General features: G+C 35.6%; 1 protein-coding gene across 1 annotated transcript in view; it reads right to left on the bottom strand.

Annotated features, from left to right (window-relative positions):
- The window catches only part of LOC149786289 (PAX3- and PAX7-binding protein 1-like), a 61,163-nt gene that overhangs the window by 29,624 nt on the left and 4,183 nt on the right, over positions 1-27,356 (bottom strand). Inside the window, exons 3-8 of the mRNA XM_089976677.1 lie at positions 20,508-20,604; positions 14,994-15,123; positions 13,706-13,818; positions 9,589-9,665; positions 5,954-6,156; positions 3,151-3,340 (exon numbers count right to left, since the gene is read on the bottom strand). Of these exons, the coding sequence (XP_089832803.1) occupies positions 3,151-3,340; positions 5,954-6,156; positions 9,589-9,665; positions 13,706-13,818; positions 14,994-15,123; positions 20,508-20,604 (810 nt within the window). The remainder of the gene's footprint in view (positions 1-3,150; positions 3,341-5,953; positions 6,157-9,588; positions 9,666-13,705; positions 13,819-14,993; positions 15,124-20,507; positions 20,605-27,356) is intronic.

The following is a 27,356-nucleotide window of genomic DNA, read 5'->3' as shown; positions in this document are numbered from 1 at the left end:
GGGTGTAGCAATAACAAGATTTTCAATATGGCCACTGTGGCAGCCATAACGGATGTCCATCAGGCACCATTTTTTCACTTGGGACCAACTAGTCCATGGGATGAATATATATGTAAAGTTTCATTGCAATTTTCCAGGTAGTTTAGGAAGAGTAATGGCATCAAACTTGTGCTAACCAATGGATGGATGACAGACAATAGAACATCTCATAAAGTCTTTGTGTGTGCAATCTTCCACTTCATTTTAAGTCCACTGCTATATTATTAGCAATCATTAAAACATGGAAACATTAAAATATCATACCTGTAAAAGAAATGAAAACAGACTAAATTTACAAGTTTCAGACTGTATTATGATTTTGATGGTATTTAAGGCAGAAAAATGAGTATTTTCAGTACTGAGTACAAATAGCTTGTATGACTGACAGTCAGTCATTTAATGAGTCTCCTTTGAGGTATGTGTTGTATGCAAACATAGGATAGCTAAATACCTCAAGCAAGCGGCAATGTCTGATCAGTATTATGGGCTACTGTGATTAATATGATACAATTAAAAAAAAAATAACCAAATATTTGTCATTCTATTTAGTCATCTTTTTTTGTTTCAGTTTACTTGTTTATAAAATAAAGAACTCGTTAATAAGCAACAGGACATTAACCACCCATAATCCACAATACATAATACTGTCAAGAAGGAAAAAAAATGCTCATTTGTTGCATATTAATTTACTAATCTATGGCATTTCTGATGTATTGTTTAATGGAATCATAGTTGCTATTTACAACACAGATAATACCAAGTTTGTTGTCTTTAATCAAGAAGACATTTGAGATCAAATAATTATGAAGCTAAAGATGGTAACTGCTTTAAAAATTTGAAACATTTGAAAGTTTTCATGCGAGTGAGTCAGTGGAACTATAATTTGTACCTCCTGTGTTTAGAGTAATACAAAGTATCAAGTAAATAATGAGAAGAATTCTTCACTTTTTACTTGAAAAAACATTAGATATTCTAGACCTAAAAGTATTTATTAGATTTGGGGGAAATAATAAACATAATAAAGTCTAGTAAGATCATCTCAAAACCATTATTATATATATTTGATCCCTATGCTGGAAGCCTGCACATATAGCAGTCACAACAAAAATGACAATCGGGTGACACTTTCAAATGAAGGGATAAATAAGGATTTAAAAAATTTTAAGTTCAAGATCGCATCAAATATTTCTTGCTGAACAATTCAAACCAAATTTGGATGTTTATCTTACCAGCAAACAGACTATAACTTCTACTTAAAAATGAGACACCAGTCTTTCTAAAGATTTTATCCAAAAAGATTTAAGTTCAGTGAAGAAATATAATTTAAAGTATTATCTGAATATAGCAATGCATTAAGACAATAATCTGGCAAATAATTTATGGTGTCCAAAAACATGATCCGAAAACACTCAGAAAATATGAAACATACTTCGAAATGCACAAGTCACAAAGCAAACATGACTCTTGAGGAAATTAATAGAATATGAACTATAGTAGTGAAATAAACCCCAATGTACTATGCCATAAAGCAATGAAATGAAATAAAAATTTAAATTTCACAATTTTTTTATCATGTAGCCAATAAAAGACCCTAAAATCTCCTTGTTTTGACGGTATAACTGATTTCATCAGTGATACTTCTCACTCCAAACAGGCATCCAAGGCCATGGTAAATTCCATTCCACTATTATCAGAATACACTCCTTAATTCACTGGCAGCAAGGTTCTGATTATTCATTCCTGCTAGGGCATGCAGTCTGCTGACTTTTTGAGTTGGCCAGATTTATAAAGTTTTCCACTAATTGTACCGAGTTTCTTATTTGCCACAGTTACATCACCCACTGGAGTCTGAGGTTTGCTGTTTTTTTATGTGGGCTGAATTTAACAAGATTCTTGCAAGTAGTGATAGGTTTCTTTTTGTCATTTTGTTAAAATGGCAATTTACATTTTGTGCTTCATTCTAAGTGAATATACTTACACTGATGATGTGGCAGGATAAATAGACCACTATTTGCTACTATGGTAAGAAAACCAAGTTGGGAGATTATGAGTATTCTGAGGAAACAACTTCTTTGAATCACATGGAATGCTGCAAATTAAACTCGAATGAGATCTCATTAACATAAATCTGCTTACCAATTGTGGTTAAAATTGAATAATCCTTGGTAAAGTAATGTTGCAGAAATGTATGTAAGGAGGAAGCTGAGTTTGCAGTGATGAATGACTAATAATGGTGCTGTTATACACTAGAAATTAAAGGCAATGAAGATCTTATTAATATAATTGTTCTTGCTAAATTTAAATCCAAAATAATATTTAAAGTTATGCTGCAAAAACCAAAGGAATGGAAATCAGGGACCATAACTCTGGTAAATGTAACTGGAACACCGTAAATTGAGCTTATTCAAGGTCTTGTCAATGAAAGTTGCATAACAAATTTAGTTGAAATCCAAGTCTTTCAAGGTCCCTTCTATATAAAACTGTATACCAAATATGGTTCAAACTGACTGATTCTATAAAGTTATCTTGCAGAAACTAAAACTGCTGATGGACAGACAGATAAACAAAAATGGAATGTTGGACAGATTATTCATCATCATGACAATAGGGCTCTGCAGATATTGTCAAGAATTGCCCTAACTTTTGATGTTAAAAAATAAATATACGGTAGTTTTGTGAAACCTGTATCAAATATTAAACTACCTTACTGAAGATCACAATATCAGAGCAAGAATGACATGCAAATAATGCATGGCCCCATTATCTTTACAAAAGTATCCTCTACAATCATTTTTGAAACAATTTATGTGGCCCAAATTAATGATTACAACATATTTTCTTGAATCTTTGCTTAATTGGAAGCCTGGACGAAAATATGTTTACACAACATTAATCTATATTTAGTAAATTTTGGTAATGTTGTCATAAGCCTAATTTTGCTTTGCAATACTTGGTCCAAAGCACATGCCTAAAATCCAAACATAGCAAGGTAATGGGGCAGGTGCTAACATTCTCTGTACAACCATTAGTTTGTGATGACAGTTTGTCAGTGTCATAGCAAACACAGCTGATGTACAGAGGAAGAATGCCTAGACGGGCAGTAGCACGTACCTTTTCATTGAGACATTCAACCAAGTCTCTCACATACCCCCTCATTTCTTGGAAGAACCGAAATCGGTCCTCCAAGCTTTTACAGCTGTTGTTGCAGTTATCAATGCTCTTCTCAGTGTCTGCAATATTTGTAACCAGTGACTCTCGTTCTTGCTCATGGCTACGATGAACCTCATCCATACTGGACAATCTGAAATAAATACACACAGTATATGCAAGACAATCACAAATGAATCCTCAGCCCTGGGTGGCAGCTATCAAATAAATATCAACAAAACTTCCAAGGACTACAAACCAATTCAATCATCAGCGAAGTGTGAATCATTAAACAAGAATTCCTGCCTGCTTGACCACTGTACAATCCAAATAATATTTCTGATTCACTACAGCAAGATTAGTAAGTCACTGTGACTACATTTGCATGTGGTGAGTAGTAACCTCCAAGATGAATACACTATTAAGTTTCATGACTACATATATGTAAACAAACTGAGCTAAATGCAAAGGCTTCAAGGTAATCACTGGAGCATGAGAAGTTGGTCACTGTAACCCACTTTTGCAGATGGGGAAGAACTATCCTCAAAGTTGAACACACCCATCATGTTTCATGAATGAAATGCAAGTCAGAGATAAGCAATGCAAAAGCTTAAAGTTGATACCACAAATCAACACCCAACCGAAAAAGTAATCCCTACATCATGCCTATGCTGCAAAAGTTAGAATTAGTGAAAGTCCAAGACAAAATCTCAATTATTTATCAACAAGGAAAATAAGTTTTAATTTGTCAATACAGCAAATATGGAAATCAAAGGATCTGCACAGTTGTCAGAGACTGACATTCACCAATTTTTACACAGTTGTCAGAGACTTATGTTCAGCCAACATTAAACCCAACAATCATGTTTTTTTCTTCACCGAAAGGTAAATGGAAATTGCTTTAAGTAAACTATCATTATGCAGAAGGAATTTATTTAGAAGATGGACTTTTTTCTTTCAAAAGTAGATATGCTCTCATTGCTTCCTAACTGCTCCAAGTTTCTAAAAAAAGATGAAGAAAAAAAACTAAATTCAAAAACTTGTGTCTGATCAACATGTATCCACATGATTCTCAAAAATTCAAAAATTTATAAAAACTTCAACAATTGCTACATCAACATGATGATGAATGCAAGTATGCAAATAAACATAAATTAAATCTGACCACCTCGTGATTTTTGCTTAATCATGCGAACAATGTTTTCTGTCCAGAAAGTCTATTCCTATCAAGTACATATAAATATAATGCCAGCAAAATATTTGTCTAACTGAAGTATTTTTTTCTAAATCAGGCTAACAAGGTCTTTGTCTAAAAAAAGACAGTTACAAAACATGTTAAAAAACTGAAACATTATACAAAGGACTAAATCTAACCAAGGTCATATGAAGTGCATGCAATTTCATTCATTTCAAGTTACTAGTTTTTGTCATTTCATTTTAAAAATCAATTCAGGATGGATGTACAGACAGATAGCTACAAACTAAAATATCCCCTTCTGTCATTTATGTGGGGGAATATTTCAATTCTTCATTACTTTAAAATTTAATTTGCACAAAAGTGGATGATTGATATTGATCTGAAAGAAGACTGCTGCAATTTTTAAGCCTGGCATGACAATTAACTTACAATACATACAATCAAATGACCATTATATTCACATACTGGTTTGATATCTTCCTAAACAAGTCCTTCATTGCACATTATACAGCGATGTTAAGACTCGTAGATAAAAGCCTAGTAGGGTCTAGCACAAAAGTAGCTTCTAAAATTTTAAGAACCACCGACTGGTACAACTGATCTCAATTTTCTAGCATCTAATCTCGCAGAAAAAAAAAGATTTCAGCAATAATTACTTTTATGACACTGACTTCAATCATTATAGGCATCTATTTTACTAACGATACTTGTGCATAACCCAAACCAGAGTTCTAATGACAAATTTAAGTTCTTTACACAAAATACCTAATAAACACAGACTTTTTATTTATTCTATCCCACCATCAGGTTATCCTGGATCAGCTACAATGGTGTCTATGTGCTCAGCACGTGACTTGCCTTGGCATGATATAACAACCATCATATGTTGCAGTGCCTAAAACACAAAACTGAACCAACTTTTTTTTCTTCAAATTTCCTTAATATACCTCAAAGATTACATTTAATTTTCATTACCTCTGTAAGAGAAGATTACATCCTATAGTATTATAGCTACACTGCTGAGCACCATTTTGTTTATTAAATTGCTGCTCATCATGTATTTTTATATAGTTACCAAAAAAAAATTACCATAACTTCTGAGAAAATAAACAAAGTGCAACATCAAACACAAATCATTTGAGTGCAAAATAAGGTCATGGTAACCTAGTTCTTTTTAACATTATGGCACTTCTCAAAATTCATCTTCATATTAATTTACATAAATACTAAACAGTTGTATCTGAGAACTAAGTTTAACACAACCCTTAACTAAACTGGTTATGCAAGCTGGATGGTTGACATAATGTATGCACAAGGCAGTGTTGCTTTGAAATATGCCATAAAAATGCAATTTTAACCAGAGCTACAAATTTTACTTCGGCAATAATCTATGCAAACCTGTTCACAATTATCTCAAGCAGAGCTGAACAACTTTTTAGCAATGTAAAAAAACAAACAGGTTAGCAGTATAATTCAGCATAAATTTATAGCTTTCTTACTTCCTGATCAAGCCCACATGTTAAAAAGGAATTACAATTATGCAAAAGATTCCTTTCTATTGGCACTTACCTATCCTTTAGTCGTTTTATGATAGCCTCCATTGTGATATCCTTTATGTCTGAGTTAGTTGTGTTGAGAGGTATAAATGGTTGAAACTTAGGCTGGCACACAGATCCACTCATCGCTTCTGTATACCCATTACTATACATACCAATCTGTTCTGGTGCTGTCATTCCATATGCAATTCCACCCACATCAGTACTAACTAAACCCTGTGTGAGGAAGGGTTAATTTAAAAAATGTAAATAAAGTAGTGTAATAATTAATCCAATGCAAAACATTATGGACATGTTAAATTCTCCTAATCAAAACCACTGATTCAACTGGGGAAGAGGTCTCTATTGGAAGACGGTCTGATTTTAGAAATTACATTTACTCTGTCTCTTATGCAGAGAAATTGGGAATGACTAAACAAGTTCTTAACTGGGAAGTGATCTTAATCCAAGATTTTATAGTACATGCATGTGTGTGTGCATGCATGCGAGTGCATATGAATGTATATGACTTAACAGCATGCCAGCACAATAGGTTTTATGGTGCCAAATAAAATTCAAGTTTTCAAAATTTACATGTTGATAAAGCAATAATTTGAAACCTGAGTATAGTACAAGCTAAATTTTCTGCTCACTTGTCAAGTTACATAATATAACTAAAACCTGACAAGCTAGGAAAATAAATCTGAGGGTAAATACTGGAGAGAAATAAGTACATCATTTTAAAACGGTGGCATATATCTGTCAAACTGATCCTGGCAACAACTTTGGTATGGTTCATAAATTTCATCTGTAGAATTTTCTATGCACAGAAAGAAAACACAAAATTAAAATTTTCCATCCAATTTAAGTTCTTCATTGTTATACCACTAAATCTACCTAAGAAATAAAATAGGCATGCGTTGCACGTATAAATTTTAAAAAACATTCCACTAAGAATATTTTATTACCAATTTAATTGACTAGCACATCTCAATATCCACAGATAAAACCAAGAACACAAGATTAACTTAACCTGAAAAAGGAATCTTTCTGGAGTTTCAGTGTCTTACTACAAGACACAGCAAGTCATCTAACCATATGCATCAAATTTACTCATAGCTAATTGATAATGATTGATTTTTCATCTATTCTAATGATTAATCCACAATGCATTATACTGCTCATTGCAAAGTTTCATCAGTGTAGGGTCAAACAAAGTGTTATAGGTTTTACATGTAATTGGGTTAAAGATAAAAAGGATGTAACAAACAATGCCTGTAAAAAAGTCACATGGACTAAATTTTGACTTCACCAAGGTACTTTTGTTGAGATTCATAAATAAAATAATTTTTTTGAGTGTATGTCAAAATCAGATCCAAGGTACTGAGGGTGAATTGAAGTGAAAATACATCAATCACTTCTGCATGAAAACCAGTTTTAGAGTAAAATGTGTTTTGTAAAAAATACATATCAAAACACGTTAGGAATACAGCAAATATCTCACAAATCCACCCTCTTCCCTTAAGCTAATCAAATCATCCACTGCATCTTAAGGTTATCTTAGCAAAACAAATGCTTAAAAAGTCATCTTTTTGATGAGATGAATGTAAAACAAGAGAAGACTGGTACCATGTCATTTGTCGACTACTGGAGTCAATGTGCATGCACTTTCAAGGATGTAACGATAAGGAGAGTTTGGGAGGGTGTGCCTGTATTACGATTGGTAAGTATTATATAAAAACATTATTTTATCCCAATAATTGGTTTTGTCTCAAATATGTTACCCAATTATATTATGTTCAGAGAACAGGTAAGAAGAGGAAATTACATTAAAATACCCTAAAGATGGCCCTGTCGCTATTCTCTTAACATATAAGCTGCAGTTTTATGTCATGTATGAGACATGGACATGGGTTAGCACATTGCCAGTACATAGAAAAGGTTTAGAGAAAAACTGCACTCTTGCATATCCAGCAGATGAAGTAACTAATAGCAATCCAAAGCTGCTAAAGACCTGTGAAGGTTATCAGTCGTGATACTAATATACATCATAACAAGTTAGCCAAACTCTTTGGAAATGAATGATCTCTGAAGTATGTTCTGAATGATGTCTCTGATCTCTATACAATGTCTTTACTGATGACATTTCTATGTTTAATCATGGCAGGTTGCCTTGATATAGGAATTCTGACCACTCTTGTACAGAAAAATATTTCTTTCAGAAAGCCTGTTTGATATGGATCAAGTGTACAGGTTAGTGTCTAGGGATCAATTTTTGGGGTATTTTCTGGTTTGAAAAATGGGGTCCATGCCCGACCTCGTGTTATAAGCGGGATCGTGAGTTATCAATGGAGTGGTGTACTTGGATTGCCTTGCTTTCTGCAAGACTCTGGTATTCTGATGGGTAAGAATAAAGACACCTTTAGCGACACCAATCAAATTTGGGGTAAGGGTGCTGACCAATGTTCCCACCATGTGAATGGTAGATTTGCACACTATGCATGCTGCAAGCATTAAGGTGACTTGAGCAAAATCTTGCGATGTGCGGGGATGTCTGAGCAGCTGCGTGCATGCAGCCTATAGGGAACATTGGTGCTGACTGCCCATGCTTTTGGGCTTGTGACTGGCAAAATGAATGTCACATGCTTGGTGTTCTATCTCAGCTCATGTAGGCCAATGAAGCTCAATCCCAGCTGACACAGAGTAGGCTCAAGACCATGGGGTGAAAGGACCATGCAGTATGAAACAGCTGATTCTGTTGGCTGTCCATTAGAAATATGAACCTGTCTGGGGTGTGGTGGTCCTTAATGGGGATTAAAATGTCAAAACACTTGAAAACAATTAAAATCAGGAAAGAAACAAGGTCTAGGCACTTGGTTCTTCCTAGCCAGCTGAGGAAATTTATGACAGTTGAAAAACGGGGAAAAATTATAACTACATTTCCAAATAACATACCCTGCCATGATTGTAAGGTATTTCAATAAGGAATTCATCTCCTACAAGTCAATTTGTGTAGAGCCCTCCTGATGGCGTCAAAGCTTACTCATTTCAAGTGGAAAATAGAAAATTATCTTGAACGCATTTTGCTGATGTAAGAAAACTCCAAACAATCTCATTGTCATCTAAATCACCATCTTGGGAATCAAAAGACTTTTTAGCACTTCTGTTGACAAAATAAGCTGAAAGACATGGTAGCTTTCTTTTTCAGCTTTGGATGGCTGGATATGCAAGGTAGTTTATATACTCCTAAGATTATGATTGGGTAACATTTTTGAAGAAGAAATTAGATCACAGTGATCTAGTTTTAGTATGAATTGGGTACACTTACTAGGATGCATCTATGTACCAATTTCATTTATAGGTGAATAGGGTTCAAGATATTGAAAACATTACAAACTGCTGAAATACAGATCAGACTGACCCAGTTTAGTACAGGTAAATTAATCTTCCGGAGATACATTTACATACCAATTTTCAAGTATAGGTGAAATAGGGTCAAAGATACTGCAAATACATTAAATGAAGTAAAAAATCTACATTTAAACCACCATACATAAAAACATAAACAAAAATTGGAAAAACATATATCCCCTCCCTTTTTCTTGTCATGGGGATACAAATATTGTAGACCCTAACTGATTATTTCATCTGCTGATTGCTGGTATTTACCTGCTGAATACTGACTCCTTTCCTAATCTGCTGTTCTTCCCATTCACGTTCATGTTCACTTCCTTCTTCATCACTCCCTAAGGTAAAAAGTAAATAAATGTTAAAATCAAGTCACCCCAGTGTGAGGTAAGATTCATTTTATATAGTCATAATACGTGCAACTAGCGATTTAAGTTATTTTCACAACTATGTTCACAAACTTTGCATCATTTAATGATGACAACAGTTAAGTATAAAAAAAAGCAAATGCAATTTTTTGTTATTAATTCTGTGAAAGAAACTCAATCCTGAACTCTACAAAAATATAAGTGACTTCAAAACTGATTTCAGAGTTAAAATAGGTTTAGTAAAAAATTGTCTGCATCATTCAGTACAAATCCAGCCAACCAGACTGCTCTTGACTCAGATAATGGGGTCCAGAGTGGCAGAGTGGTCTAAAGCGCTTACCATTACAAATCATTGCCATCTCACCTCTGTCTACGTAGGTTCAACTTTCAGAATCTGCTAATGTGGGTACATGAGAAAGCTTGCCAGTAGCTTCTTGTGGGTCAGTGGTTCTTTCCAGGGTTCTTCCTCCACCATTTATACTGGCTGCCATGTATAGCCTATCTTGTGCTAAAAAATGGCATTAAACCCTACAACAACAGCTCAGACGTATCATAGCTTGAAGAAATAGAACTTTTAACTTGAGATGAAAGTAACACAGTGTTGGCATTCTGTTAAATAGGAATTTAACATTAATAATTTGTCCTTTTTCTTTTACTTTGATGTCTATGAATAATGTTTTTAACAGAATGACCCTTGATAAGCTGTTTAGATCTTATTGTTTACTTGTACTCCAAGGCAATAAAATTATTAAACTGAATTGTACCTTTATTGCAGAATCGATCTGTATGAAACTGATGTATTTTATAAGATTGGGAGGTTTACTTATTTTCTGAAAATTAACTGTGAATGTCACAGAATACAACCCACCAGCAGGTCAAGGACAATATTATTGCTTTGGACAGAACAATTACCCGAACCTACCACAAACTTAATAACTGCATGATTGCCCCCTGCACCAGGTGAAACATCTGTAGCTGTAACAATGGTATAAAAGACCGAGGACAGTAAAACCTTAATGTCCGGCTACTTCAATTCTATGGATGGAATACTGTCATATGGAGTAGTATATGTCAGTTTTAGTGGAGGATAGGTGACTCAAACAATGTCCACCACTAAATTCACAAGTGATTCCATCTTTAGGGTGTAACTCAAAACATCTGACTGCTCTGTGCGAGATTTGCTCCTTTCCTCTGTTCTGCATGCTATTCCACAGAATAGCTGACCAATTAGCCATTGACCATGTTGCATATACACTACAGGTCCCAGATAATGTGCATTTTGTGCAGGTTAGGCATATGTCATGTGTTAAATCTTTTACACTTCAAACATTCTGTCATTGTTAAGAAGAAAAGACTCTAGCAAATTAATAAAATAATAATTCCATGCTAATTATATGCAAAACCAGCACCCATTAATAACTGACTGCGCAACGCAAAGAACAGACTGAGTGCAAAAACAGGAACAAGATGCATCCACAACAATGTTGGAGGATGTGGTCAGCATAAAGTAAGCCCACAAATGTGACAAATTCACATAAAATTGGTCATGTATACCACCTGTAGTAGAATCCTTCATAAACAATACAAATCCAAATTCGAAAATGGTTGGTTGAAATCCATGGAGAAAACAGGTTTATTTTGGGAGGTCAATAGTTCAATGTTGCCTGCACTGTAGCAAAAGCTTAAAACTGTACCACCTGACAGAAGCAAGGGGAGGTAATTGTTATGACTTACTGCCCTGATTGATGTAATATTAACATCAAAGTAGATTTTCATCTTTTTGGGAAGACTGGATTTAGGAGGTAGCAAGGCCAAGAAGGTTCCTATTGATGCTTCAGTGAGCACTCGAGCCAGGGAGAAACCATTGTTTTAGTTAGAAACAACTGGATGCTGACTGCAGAAAGCAGATCACCATTACACCCTTTTTTGGGGAAATTTGCAGGGGATAAATTAGAATGGTCATTGTGAACAAGTGACCATTAGACAGGTTGGACAGTACTTGACAATTATTTAATTCTACAATTGATGAACCAAGGGATTTTAAATTTCAGAACCACAAATGAGTTTTGATAATTGCCCAATGAAGGCAAAAATATAATAAAACTACTACTGAAGCATGTATTAAAATAAGTTCAGAACTGTAACACAAGGAAATACTTACTTTAACACCAGGTAAAGGGGAATAGTAAAGAGCACTACTTCAATTTAACATGGTGCAATGAAGTCCATTAAACTAATAAGAGATCTAAAATCCCAACTGAAATTTACAAGGACTGAGGGTATAATGATAATTACCACGGAAATAATTTACTAAAATAAAAATTGATTTAAACATAAAAAAAGGCAATTTTCACAGAGAAAATTTCACACATCTTAGTGATAAGGCATCCATGGGAAAGAGGAAGTATATCCCATATCAGCATATGATGTAGTCAGACTGGTTCTGTGTTCTCTCTATTCTAGAACTTTAGGTTATTAAAATGAATGGAAGGTTGGAACTATGAATTTCGAAAGGGGAACTCTATTCAAAGATTAAATTTAATATCACGCCAAGGTAAATGGAGCACAGTGTCTTCTCTAGTGACCTGCCATGGTAAATGAACTAACCTGCTCCTAGTAGAATTTGAAACCACACCCTTCTAAAAGTGAGCTTGGCATGCTAACAACTAACCCACCAAAGAGCTTTTAAAGTTGTAAAGTTTTCAAATCACTAGGATTTATAATATGCAGGCATGATTTTGGTCTTCCATAAAAAAAGCTGAATGAATTGTAAGGGGGGGTTTCGGGGTTGTCCCCCAACATGGTCTCATTAGGCGGTGACCCTTATCTGGAGGTCCAGGGCCAAAGGCCCCTGACCAAAAACGCACTTTACATTCACAAAAACCTGCTCCTGATGCAACTTATTATAAAATAAACCAAAATAATCATTTGGAAAACTAATAAACTTACCAAACCAAAAATGTTCAACTTGAGTTCAATAATTTCACAATATTTATAGTCACATGAATTTGTTCTCCAATCATATTGATATTGAAGTTATTTCATGTGCATGTCAGTGTTCACATCATAATTAAGTCTTAATAATTTCTTAATTTTTGCAGCAAATATAGTAAACTTCTCTCTTTTCATAACAAATCTGTAAAATAAACACCCAAGTACATCAACTATGTACAAATAATCCCAGACATTCACTTGTCTTTTTCTCCAATACACACACACTGTTGATATGCCAGTCAAGCTCTTGTTGCGGATTTGGCAAAGATTTCTTTAGCCGTCCTTTTTGTCACCACTGACTTTTTTTGCTCAATGTGCAATCGTTTCTTTTCCTTCTCAATGACAGCCTTTTTTCTTTCAAGCTGATGCCTTGCAACATGCATTGTGCATATTCAGACAGAGTGCTACATCTGTTCTCTCATGCAAGAAATCTTTCTTCTTATAGTAATTAACTGCACTTTTTCCAGATGCCTTTGGAGCTTTCCATATGCAGCTTCTTTTGTATGTGCTGTTCCAAACTTTTCCAACCTCGATTACTGTAATTCAGATTTTAATTGCAGAGGTCACAAAATGCCAGTCCTTTTCTTATAAACTGACCAACTAAATTTTTGTCAACTTTTCACTCCAGCCATTCCTATATCCATACATTTTTAAAACCTTTATCTGAACTTCATGTGTCATGGTCTCTCTCAACAACTCGGGATGCCATGTTTTTCAAGCATGCTTCTTCATTCCATCGCCATCATTTTCCATTACACAAACATTCAATGGATGAATTCAAACCTTTGACCAATCAGAATACTCTTTACAAAAGTCGTGTGCTAACTAATATATGGAATGAATAATTTTCAGGGATTGTTGTGGAATGGGAGTGGACAGACGGTTTTTAAAAAACCAGATCAGAGATAATATAAAAAAACTATATCAAGAAAAATCAGATTCAAGTCAGTAGAAAAGCGGAATGCCACTTTAAAATGGAGAAAAATCAAGTCTGAATATGAGGGAACATTTTTTACCATGCTCTGCTGCCAGAAAATCATCCTTCATCTTCTGTCTCTCTATTGCATGAATGTTGATAGTAAAATCTATCCTCCCTTCTTCATCATCACTTTTATCATTATCATCATCTCTGTTGAAAACAATAAAGAAAAATGTCATTTTCAAAATTGGAAAATCCTAAGATTGGCTAATAAAGAAAGGTTTTCATGAATTGCTTTAAGAACAATAATGCACGTTCTTCTGTCATCTTCTGTGCTCAATAAAAATTTGGAGAAATGACAAATTTCTTCAGTAACTGAAGAAGTAGCACTCATCAAAAGTACAAAATAATATGCAAACACAATTTTCTTCTCGAAGTTCAATGAACAAAAATATTTGCAAACAAACTGTAGCATGAATGAAAATAGCTGGGGTTTTTAAAAATCTTTTCAAGAGTCTTTTCCAGCAAATACAAAGATAATTACTACAGATGTCCCTCACTCTCACTAGCTTATCTTACAAGAACCCCATAAAAAGTCTGAAATGTGTGAAAATCAAGTGCTACAGCTCCCCTAAATGATGCAGAACACTAACAACTGACTTCATCCAAGGCCTTATTAGATTCAAATTACAATAACAAATGAAAGTTCAACAATGGTCAAGTAGATGGATCCGACAATCATGAAGAAAGCTAACAATCAAACTCTCATACTTATCAAACTGCATAGCGAATCTGATTGAAATACAATTACAAAAGAATGACGTTACTTTGTAGAAACAAAACAGTGGGTGGCCCTGACAATCAAGGATTTTAATTCCAATAACAATAGTGAAAAATGTCAACAACCAAGTTCTGAAATCCAGTAATAATTAAGGGAGTTGTGAACAAAGTAACTGTGTGGAAACAAAAGTGGGTGGGTCAGAAATCAAGAGCAATAACTGCTAAATGACGACCAGTTTAATATCTAGGTTCACAATGAATCTTTTAATAACCAAGGGAGTCATTAAGTGGAACAAATATAAGTGGGTCAAAGAATGAGGGGATGTAACTGTACCAAAATGATTACACAGAAAGCAGAATATCAAAATCAGCCATCAATGTCCAGCTGCATACCAAAATCTGGCTAAAACTCAACAATAATTAAGGGAATTACTGTGTGAAATCAAGTTTGTGATGCATGAACAGGCCAAATTTTATTCCCCTAAATTATATTTTATTTCTCAACTCAAAATATCCTTGATGGACTACTGACCCACAGATTAAAAATTAAAATATGCTGACCAGAGCATAATAGACAAAGAATACTAAATCTCTGTCTTTCTTACCTTACAAGACGTGAAGCACTCTTCTCAAATTTGACTGTATCATCAATAGGAATATAATCCCCCAGTTCTCTGGCCATCTGACGTTGCTTCCTAATTGCATGAATCATGTTGGCATCTGGGATCTCTCCTCCTATAAGATAAAATATAAAATTACTGATCTACCATGGGTTAAATATATATGTGCTTCAGTCTTCCCAAAAACAAATTATTGGTTGGGGGTGAAAAATTAGCAATAATTAAATAATACTTAGCTGCTACCATTGCACTGCTATACTCTTCCAAGACTCTAATCCCCAGTCCAAGCTAATAATTCCTAATTAGTATTGGAGGGCCAGAATTGAAAAGAACGTTATCCTGATTTAACTCCTTAGTCACAACCAAAATACAGAATGCCATCCATTTTTTACTTGGACAGAGACTACAGGACATCAGAGTGGGGTCAACCCAATCCATGTTCGCATACATATTATCAAAAGGTGACTGGAGTTAAGTCCATTTGGCAATGATGATCTGAAAAATGAGCCCTCCTAGATTTATTCAACCAAGAAAGTTGAGGAGAATGAGGGATTCATCTTCTTCCCCTTGTAGTAACTTTTTGTGAAGTCCTATACCTGACCAGACAAAAAAAACAAAAAACAACTGCCCATGTGTGCACACTAAGTAGGTGAAGCGAGTGTTTCATGGGGCCCTCCCATACCCAATCCTTGCAACATTAGAAGCTCTGAAAGATAAAAATTGATACAACACAAAAAATCTAGAAAAAACCCCAAAAGAAAACTTAAACTCGCAGCAGAACAATGAAGGGGAATACAATTTAAAAAGCAGCACTTGTTGAAAAAGGTCCAACAAAAATAACCCCATCAATTTATAAAAACATTCAACTAAAGCAAGGACCGAGATGAGCACTGAAGTAATACAAAAAAGGTGTGTGAAATGCCAAAAGAATGTTAAAAGTAAAAAATAAAGGTAAAGTTTGATGTTGGTTATCCATGGGAAAAAAAAGAATATTATGTAAGCTGGATGTGACGACGGAGTCAGACTGGGCTCATCTTTTTGATTATGGCCCTCCATTACTAACTAGCAGAGGGAATAGTATCAACAATTGTATTACTCCTATTCAAACAAACATAATTCTGCACATTTCCAAATTAGCTCTCATATTTGGCAAAAAAAAAGAACTCCAGACCAAAATAAATTGTTCTTTTTGGTCATCAGAAATGGAATGCTATGAAAACTACAGCTTTTAGCAAAGGCTGCATCAAAAAGGGTCCAGCCTTTACAATTTGCTTCACAGTGCCTAAAAAAACTTGTGTTGGGAGAGGATATGTAGGAGAATATAGGTGTTCAGGGGCCACAACTCATTTAATGATGAGATAGAATGTGTAAAACCCAACTCTTAAGGTTTCATCAATTGGTACAAGACATGTAAAGGTCAAAATATGAATCATATTGACAAGGGCCACAACTCTGTAAAACAAGTGGAGTAAAAACACAGTTTTCAAAATACACTCACATCAGATTGCATTTGGATATGCTGAATGGTTCTTAATTATCTGATTACATGCAACATCCCCTGTAAAGATATGAAGTTGATTAACAAGGGCCATAACTCCATCCACAGTGGTGTAGAGGAGACAAAACCCATAAAATGCACATCCAGGTCTAATGTATTTACCAAATTTGACCAGAATATCTCGAATGCTACTTGGGCTATGAAAAATGCAAGCATCACTCCAAATTACCAAGTCAAGACAAGAAAATACTCAACAACCATAACTCTATCCAAAATGGAGTAGGTACGACTAAATCCATAAAAGGCACATGTAATTGCATTAGATATATTCGTATCAATTGCATCAGATTACGCTGAATGCTTATTGAGCTGTGCCAGCTACAAGTAAATTCCTATGTAAAGAGATGTCCTATGTAAAGAGATGAAGTTAACTATAAAGATACAAACAAGATGTCCAAGTGGGTATACTAATACTCCCAACTTACATAACCTGACAGCTTACCATTTCACTAAAAATGATCACATAATAAAATAAAAGCACATCCTACATTAGATGTTTCCCAAATTTTATATCACACTGATTTAACCTATATCCAGACAAAAATACTTTGTGAAGACATAATCTGAAGTTCTGTAGTCTACTGGACATACTTTGGTAAAAGCTTCCTCAGCTATGCTGGTTACAAGGACATGCTGTTGAAGAATTGCAAAACTGACTGAAAAAGGAACACAACTCAAAACTAGACAGAAGCTGTGGTGGCTGAGTGGTTAGCATGCCGGACTCATGACTGAAAGTATGCAGGTCTGCATTCAGTCTGGATCAGCTACTATAGTGTGTCCTTGGGCAAGACACTCTATTCAAATTGCCCTGGCACTAAAATAACCTACACATGTTGCTGTGTCTTAGGTCACCAAACCATACGAAAATGGAAACTAAAAAGAAAAAACCTTTAAAAGCACATACATGTCTTAGGCAAGTCACCTACCAAATGGCAGAGAGTTATGTGTAAGGGTTGCAGAGGTTTGGTGGTTACAAAGTGTCAAATTGATAGCCAGGTGGATGGAATGATGGACATGGAAAAGATGATTATACAGGTCTCACCTAGTTCAATTTGGGGCTCTAATTAATGTCCCACTCTTGAAAGAAGATGGTAATGAATAGAATGTTACAAATTTCACAATGAATATTACTCCTAATATAGGGATCATACGTGATTTGCTCCTCTAAACCTTTGCCAAATACTCTGGAAAGACTATAAATCCTTGGGTATTGCTAAAACATTAAGACCAAATAAAAAAAACATGTTTCCAGTCTAAACTGACCACCCTGTTTTGTATTACTAACACATGCACCTTTTTCTCTATGGTAAAAATAATAATAATAAAAAATTCCCACAAACCAACATTAAAACACATAATTAAATAAGGACCTGTCCAAGCTAATTTAAAGTCAGTGCAATAGGAAACAATGTTTTTTCAATGGCCTAAGCAGAGTTTGTGGGCATTGCTAAATCATCAAGGATGTGAGAATTGCTAAAGCATTAAGGAAAACTGGAAACCCAGGCTATAAAGTCTTTACTAAAAGCACAACTCAGAAAACTAAATATGATAATTAATTCTAAATGTCTCTCAAAGTGAATGATTTATTTACAAATTAGATCTACAATGATAGTTTCAATGAAACAAAAGTACAGTAATTTGTACAACTTACTCTGCAAAAACGTTCATTTTTAGTTTAGTTTTGTTGAAGTTTTACCAACTAATCCAAAACAAATAGATGTTATCTTGTCTCAAATGCAACCGATTCAAAATGTTTGGTTCAATGCATAAGGCTAGAGTTATTCAGCGCTAACTGTTGTTCTTCTTGGATTCCTCTGACCCTGATGTGACCTTTTCACCCTAAAATTATTTACTATCTTAATTGTCTCAAATGCAAACCATCCACAAAATTTTGTCCATGTATGTGGTGCATCGCTTAATCAGTTTTGATGGTACTGCATTTCCTTCTTTCAAAGCTGTGATCTTGACCTATGACAGAACTTACCCGTCTAATAATATTTTATCATTTATATTTTACTAAATAGCAACAATTTAATTAATGTGTGATATCACAATTCTAAAAGCACGTAAAATGGCCATTACAAATATGCTACTAACATTATTTCATTATACCCTACTACAATGGTAACTACTTGTACTTGCTGTGTTTAAGTGGTGCAGTTAGACTACTTTTCATAACTTTTACTGGCTGAATTTGACTATGACCTTGAAATACCCACTGATGGAAAAATCAGGAATGATTGTGAAGAAGTCCCATCTCTAAAAAAACTAAAGAGAGTATAAATGTAAAATTAACGGCAGAACATTCACAGACTAGAGATCACTGACAACCAACACCATTTCTGACAAAAAATCTCAAATGTAAATAAATTTTATTTTGTTCCTGGCAATTTTTGTCAACTTTGTTTAGGGATATTTCTTTTCTTTAGGAAATCAGATTCAGTTTCATAGAATTATATATTAAGTATTGAATTATTGATAACATGAGAACCAAAATTTGAAAGTAAACCTCTTTTTTCACTAATTTGCTTTACTTCAGAATGTTGTATGAAATTTACAGCATTTTCTTCATTAAGAACTCTGCCAAATTGCAGCTTAACTGAAGGAATACAAAGAAAAAAAAAATCTTTAAAGTAACCATCTCTAAATATAATTCACTCAGATATTTTCAGCAATGATAAAATGCACTTAGAAGGCTACCACTGCTCTAGGTGTTCCACCTACCTGTGCTGTAAGGGAACTACCTAGTTTCTTGGCGTGGAATAACGACTTAAATAAGCATATATACAGCAACTGACATGATGGATTCATGACAATAACCATCACCTGATACAATTAAAATAAAACTAATTCCATGATTTCAGATGGGAAATCCACATACTTATTATAAATCAGGGGATAGGGTTGTGGACAGATAGATGGTTGGATCTATGTATTTTGTACTATTTTATGGCATCTCAGTATAATGGTGACTATATGATGCAAACTAAAGGTAAAGAACAAAATGTGTACCAATGAACTGCACACAGACTTATGAAGATAAATCATTCCAAATAAATGTGAACATAAAGAACAATTAGATAAAATATAAAACATGAATATGTTAAAGTTCTACAAAATGTATTTAAAAGAAAAGAAAATGGTAATACCTGTAAAATCATTAAAACATATGGTCAATATTTTTTTATGGCAACTGTATTCCTGCAAAAAGTTTAAGATTTTCTTGGGTGTTACGTCATCATTCCCTATCTTTGTGCAGTTCATGTCAAAATACTTTTGCCTCTCAGGATGGAAAATGACATACTTAAGAAGAATAGTTACCAGTCAGTGGACGCTGACATGGTATGCATTATGATTTAGATTCACTCTTCTTGAGGTATGCATGAGTCAGGTATGTGTGTTCAATATGTGATCACCACAATACCACCTCATCTTTGTGCTTTGTTCTATACTAGGGTTGCCACTCTCCAACAGTGGATTCAATGTTCTGAAGATTGTTGATTTAAGTCCGCAGCTAAATGACACAATATTTGAAGTCAGTATATGGTCTTTTCTATTTGAAAATGAGTGAAAGCAGGACAGCTTTTTCTACTTTATCTACCCTTTTATTACCCTTTATATCAGGGGTCTCAAACACGAAGCCCACAGGCTGCATGTGGCCCACACAATGCTTGGCATCACAAGGTGTCATGAGAGATAACAAAAGTGGTGTGGCCCTTGGCCGATCAAGAATGCCATCATGCAGCCCTCAGGGTGGTTTGAATTTGAGCCCCTGGTTTATACCACTGTAACTAGGCAGCCAACGGTACAGAATACTTTTACAGATTGTTTAAAAAAACATCAAATTTAAGACTTTAATTATATGCATAGATGGACAGGCATCCAATATCTCCATGTTTAACATCAACCTGACATGAGAAAAATTAGCATTTAATACAAACTTTTCATCATCTTCTTCAAGATGTCATCTTCATCACTTTCTTCATCCAAAGCTGCAGCTTCATCTCCATTCAGTGTTCGGAACTCCTCACGCAATTGCTATGAAAAAGGTGACCGAAGCGTAAGGACTAGATTTGCAGAATAAATCTTTGAAACTGCCATGTTCAGAGAATATAAATACCCTTCCTGACTTTTGTAAAACTTAGCAAAATTACTGCAATTTGAAATAAAAGTCATACTGACATACCTTTTTTGCAGGAGTATCTTACTGTATGACAGATTTCATACTGTATAACTGTGCAGGCAAAAACGGCATGAGAAACTGACAATTGCAAAACAATACCACAGTTTGATGTGTTAGATGGGCAAACTGAAAGAAGGCCACAGGTAACACAAGACTGTGCATTTTACTTCACAACAGCTCTGCAATGGAACAACAACAAAAAAACATTACTGCAAGGCTTGAAGTTACAGCTCTGTAGTGTCAGGAAAACATACAAATAATAATATGTAATAGAATTAAAATGATAGGTTTATAAATTGCTGACAGAAGTTCTATAAATATGGAGGTGTGTTAGGGTTTAATAGTTATATAATTGGGGCAACTGTTGTAGAAACATAATTTACTAAATAAAATATACTTTCTCTTTCGAATGTATTTCCTGATCACACTGGATAGTAGAATAGGTAACAGGAGAAACTGCAAGAGCACCCAACCTCAACTAATAGTACCTTTTGAGGGGAAAAAATAGCTGAAGTCAATACATGAAGAATAAACCACCACCCCAACTTGATGGCAGCAAAACTGAGTGCTTAATCCATGCGCATGGGGCTGTTTGGGCTAACTTAAACTGGTCTGGTTGGCAATCTGGGATGCAATCTTGCCACACACCATATATAATTCTCATCTTTGTGACATTAGACATTGGAAATAAAAACTCAGGAATTTTAACTGTACATGCCAGCCAATGGCTTCTATAATATTTTGAATCAAAACACATCAAACATACCAATTCCAGAAATTGTTTGTATTTCTTGAGATGAAATTTTCATAAGGCATATCTGTTTGTGTGTATGATATATAATCCATATCAGCCATGATGTTAGACTTGAGAAGTTAGATCCTCTTTTTCCAGCATTCACAGGAAGAAGATGTCGTGCTACACAAGTCTCCTCTATGCATTTCAATGAAAGTGAGGGAGTGGATGACCACTTTTTGGCTGCCCACCGAAAGGTTTGGTTTGGTATGCTTCATGGCACAGCAACGCAAGTAGATTATTTAGTTTCAAGGCAGTCAGAGTAAAGTGCCTTTCCCAAGGACAAACCATAGTAGCTGACCCTGGCTGGTACAATGTTAGGATTCAAACCTCCATCCTTTTGGTTTTGATTCCAGCAGGCTAACAACTGAGCCACTGTGATTCCCACCCCCTAAGCCACTGTGATTCCCACCCAATGAAGGCAACCAATGCTTTGATAAGAAGCCACACTGCATCAATAAGACCAATGAACCATCTAATCTGAACTGAAGATAGTATTGGTCCAACAAAATGGCATGCAAACTGTTCACTACGCATGCCAAAGGTACAGCTATCAAATGTTTTTTTATTATTTAGGATTGAAATTCCAATGGGTTTTGGCTAAAGGCTTGAATTTATCCGAGTTAAGCCTAGTTAAAATCCACAAATGATTCCACTAAGGGAACAAGAATAAACATTATTTAATGGCATCTCATCAGTGGAATGTTTTGGGACAAGTTTATTGTTATAACATCTGAACTTTTGGGCAAGGTAAAAAAAACTGTTGTTTTTACATATCCCAAGATATGCAGTAATTATGATTCTATTACACCTCGCTCAATCATGTAGAAATACTACAAGCTATATGTTCTAGCAGTGGAAACAGGTGGCAAGAGGTAAGAGTTTCTTCCCTTTGTCAACATAGAGTACATCTGTTTGTGTATATATAATAATAATAATAATAATGAGGACTTTGTATAGCGCCTAATCTTTAGAAGCTCTAAGTGCTTTATAACATTAGACAACACCTATAAGATAAAAAACATACATAATGATTAAAAACACAAACACCATGAAATTAGAAAACACTGAAAAAACATGCTGCGAATATTTAAGGTAGGAAACATTAGGTCTTAAAAGTTTGTTCTTGCAGTCGAAATAAGTGAGTTTTGAGAGCACTCTTGAATGTGATCACTGTGTCTTTGTGTCAAAGTTCAGTGGGCAATTCATTCCATGTTGCTGGGCCCTAGTAGGCCAAAGAACGCTGTCCATATGACGTTGTTTTCATAGTGGGAATAATGAGCATACGATTGTCAGAAGAGGAGCCTAAGAATCTTGCTGGTGTGTACACATGGGTGAGGTCGGATAGGTATGTTGGACTAGAGTCAATCAATGAAATGTAGCACACAGAGAACAAATTTTGTGTTTGATTCTGGATCAAATGGATAGCCAGTGTAGGATACAGAGCAGCGGGGAAGTGTGCTCTGATCGTGGTACTCTAAGTATGATCCGAGCAGCTGTGTCTTGAACTTTTTGAAGATTTTGGAGTAGATATTGAGATGAACCAGACAGAATTGAGTTACAATAGTCCAGTCCTGAAAGTACTAATGAACACACAAGTGTTTTAGTGGCATCAACTGAAAGATATTTGTGAATGGAGCTGATGCGTCTCAACTCGAGATATGCATCCTTGCGTATGTTCATGACATGTTGGTGCAATGTGAGTGTACTGTCCAGATTAACACCTAGGTTTCATAATGATTGTGTGAATTTAATGTTGGTGTTGCTGATATTTACTGTTTGAGGTTGTTGTTGTTGTTGTTGGGTTTAACGCCATTTTTCAGCACACGATAGGCTATACATGGTGGCCAGTATTAATGATGGAGGAAGAACCCGGGAAAACCCCGGAAAGAACCACCGACCCTCGAGAAGCTACTGGCAAGCTTTCCCACATATCCAAATTGGCCGAATCCAAGACTCGAACCTACGCAGACAGAGGTGAGATGGCAGTGATCCCTAACAGAGTGTGCATTAGACCACTCGGGGCCCCTATTGTTTGAGGTAAAGGATGTGAATGAGAAAGTCTTTGTGTTGTAATCACAATGGCCTCAGTTTTATCATCATTCATCTGTAGCTTGTTACATGTCATCCATGATTTCACATCAGAAATGCCCCTCTCGACACCTTGGATAGTTGCATCAACTTCAGCTGGGTGGCTAGATTTCTATATTTGGGTGTCATCAGCGTACAATTGGTGAGACACTGGATGATGATCTATGACACTTGAGAGCGAATGAGTGTACAGAATGAAGAGAATAGGTCCAAGATCAGACCACTGTGGAACACCACAACATAGATCAACTGGGCTGGAGTGTATTCCATTTGCAGACACAATTTGTGTCCTGTTGACCAAGTACCAAGTAGGACTTGAACCACACTAAGGCTGTATCATGAATGCCAAATACATGCTGGAGGCAGTGAAGTAATATATCATGGTCTATTGTGTCAAATGCTGCAGACAAATCAAGGAGGGTGAGGACCATAATCTTTCCACTATCCAAAGCAGAGAGAATGTCATTAACTACTTTTAGAAGAGTAGTTTCAGTACTGTGGCAAGGGCGATATGCAGATTGTACATTGCTAAAAAGACTGTTTGAATTCAGATGAGATACAAGCTGGAATAGAACAACCTTTTCTAAGATTTTTGATATAAATAGGAGAATAGAAACTCGGCAGTAGTTCCTTAAATCGTTATGGTCTAGTGCTGGTTTCTTCAGCAGAGGCTTTACAATGGCAGTTTTGAAAAATGATGGGAATTCCCCTGATGAGAGAGAGGTATTAATAACATCAGTTAGTGAAGGCAATACTGGATCTAAGCACTCAGGCAGCAGTGATGCTGGAATTGGATCAAGTTCACATGACTTTGGCGCACTCTTCATCAGGACTGTACATACGAAATCCATAGAGACAGTTCAAATGCTGCTAATGGATGCCGCTCAAATTCTGTATCCCAACTTTATGGTGACGAGTCAAATGAAATTATGGTGTCAAGCTTTTCTCTAATTGTTTGTACTTTGTCACGGAAAAAATCTGCAAACATGTCCAGAAAGTCGACTGGAGAGAAGGTAGTTGGAAGTGGTGTAGATTTGTTCCTTGACATTAGCTTGTTATTAATCTCGAACAGCTCTTTGCAGCTGGAACTTTCCATGATCTTAGTAGTGTAGTGGGCTGATTTCGCTGCATGGACTATATTTGTGACATTCTTCTTAGCGGCTTCATAGATTTACTTATGAATAGTGATTCTGGTGGAAAGCCAAAGCCTTTCAGCTTTACGGCGGTCTTTTTTAGCAATGCTAAGCTGGTGCCTAACACTGCTATACCATGGAGAACACTTTTGAATTGATACTCTGCACTTGGTAGCTGGGGCATGTTTGTCAAGCAATGAATGCAGGCAGTTTTCAAGTTGTTCTGCTGTAGGAGGTAAGCAAGTTGTTAGGTTTTCTTGGATGTCATGCATTAGTTTGGTTCTAATGATCATACAGAGGTTTCTCTTAGTAGCAGATAAAGGTGGAGGGTTAGGGATTGATACGTCAAGATGGCATATAATGCAGAGGTGATCTGATGCAAGTTCATGGGATACCAGGGAGGACCGTAGAATGTTATCATCAGGTCTATGAAGAATCCAGTCTAAAATGTGACCATGTTTATGGGTGTGTTGGTTAACTGACTGAGGTTGAAAACATTAATGGAATCTAGGAGTTTTGATGTGCTTGGGTTTCTGGGACAGTCAAAGTGAAAGTTGAAATCTCCAAGAATAATCAGGTTGCACCTATCGAATTTCCATACTCCAGGAGATTCGGAAACTGCTCTAAAAAGAGAGATTGAGTCAGCTTTTTTTTTCTACTATGAGGATGGCGGTATAGGCAGAAAAAATGGACTGACCTTTGCTCCAGTGTGAGTGTGGTTTGGACTGGTTCAAATGATGTGTGGTCGAAACTGAATGCTGTGGTGTGTTTAAGACGTTTGATCATGGAGTTCTTTGTGATAACAGCAATTTCACCTCCGCAAGAGTTACAGGGGAATGGCTTGATGGAGTAACCAGTGGGTGTTAGATTCGCACACTTGGGGTTATCGCCTGATGTTTTTAGCCATGTTTCTGTCAGGAAAAAGACGTCAATATTCTGGTCGTTCATAAAATTAACTATTTCTGTGCGCTTTTCCGGTGGTCCTATTGATCAGGCATTGAATAATGCAATACGCAGAGGTATCTCTTGGATAGTTGACACAAAGCTTGACGAATTAATAGGGATTTGAATTAGGTTATCTAAATTAACAGTCGAATTTTTAAATTGTCGAGTTGGAAAGGGCATAAGGAATATAACTGTAATTCTTCTTCCTGTTCTACGCTGGCCAGCTTTGAAACAATGTTTCTTTTTTCGCTTCTGTTTACATTTAGGTAATGATGAATATAGTCCCAGTTCATTTAGTCTAGAGCACAATGTAGTGTGGAGCAATTAATGAGTGTCCATCATAGCATAAACAGCTTGACTGGCGAGTATCACATGATGGCGGTTTGTTCAAATGAAGTTGTAGCAGTGGAGCAAGACAGCTGAGAAAAAGTCTAAGTGTTCTCATTTCCAAAGCAAGGAGATGAAGAAACACATACAAACTGAACAGCCGATACATAATGAACACAATAACGTAGACGAAGACAGGCAACAAGCACAAATATCATGAAAACGGCTATAAAAAAAACGGAACAGCTGCATCAAGCTGGTTAAGCGATAGCGGCCATCTTGAATATTCTATATATATCTGTCTGTCTGTATATATGAAAAGCAGCAGAGCTTATTTTCCAACCGCTCCGGTAGCCTAGTGGTTAGAGTGTCCGCCTCGGATGTGGGAGGTCGTGGGTTCGATCCCTGGCCAAGTCATACCAAAGACTTACAAAAATGGTATTAACAGCTGCCTCGCTAGGCGCTCAGCATTAAGAGGTTAGTGTTAGAACTGATCGGCCTGGTGTCAGGATAATGTGACTGGGTGGGACATCATGCTACATGTCTGCGGCATGATGCCCAAGTGCTAGACACACTATAAACTGCCACACTGCATATACTCTAATCACTAGGCCACCGGAGTGGTTCAATACTTTAATGAAGTGGTTATGTAATTCTTTAACATGATTGTATTCTTTTCTGTTATGCATTGTTCATTAAAGAAAATCTTGAATACCTTTTAATTCATCAACATTCTTTCAGCATATTTTTTACATACTTGATTAAAATAATTATTAATTTCAGTGTACACAAAATTAGACATAAAATAAATAATTATCATTTCGTGGTACTGACCATGTATAAAAAATAATGGGATCATACTTGAACAAGTGCTAGGGAACACATGCTATTTGAAAATCTAACGGTAAAACCATACATAGTAAATGTATATTTTCTGTCTCATTTTGCTCTCAATACAAAAAACAAAAAAAGTACTCAAAGATTTTTGTTGTTTTAGTGAATAAGAGCAAGAGAGGATTATGTATCTGTGCAAGCTCATCTGCATTTAGAGCATATGTAGCTGTTATGTTTTGTGATGCTGGCAAAATGATAAAGATGGTTTGAACATGTATTAGTTATAGGTATAATTTATTGGTAAATTGTATGCAACAATATGAGACCCAACTGTCAAGAAATTAAGTGCAACTTGTATTTTTACAGCAACAACAATCTCATTATCAAATTGTAATAAAAAATAAAGAACTTGAAATCACGTTTTAGTTAATACATGAGCGCACGCGCATATGTGTGTGAGAGAGAGATTAAACAAAATTTTGTC

Source organism: Sinohyriopsis cumingii, chromosome 12, assembly GCF_028554795.1.
Source record: "Sinohyriopsis cumingii isolate HCF-2022 chromosome 12, ASM2855479v2, whole genome shotgun sequence".
Classification (NCBI taxonomy): Eukaryota; Metazoa; Mollusca; class Bivalvia; order Unionida; family Unionidae; genus Sinohyriopsis; species Sinohyriopsis cumingii.
This window is presented reverse-complemented; position numbering and strand designations above follow the sequence as displayed.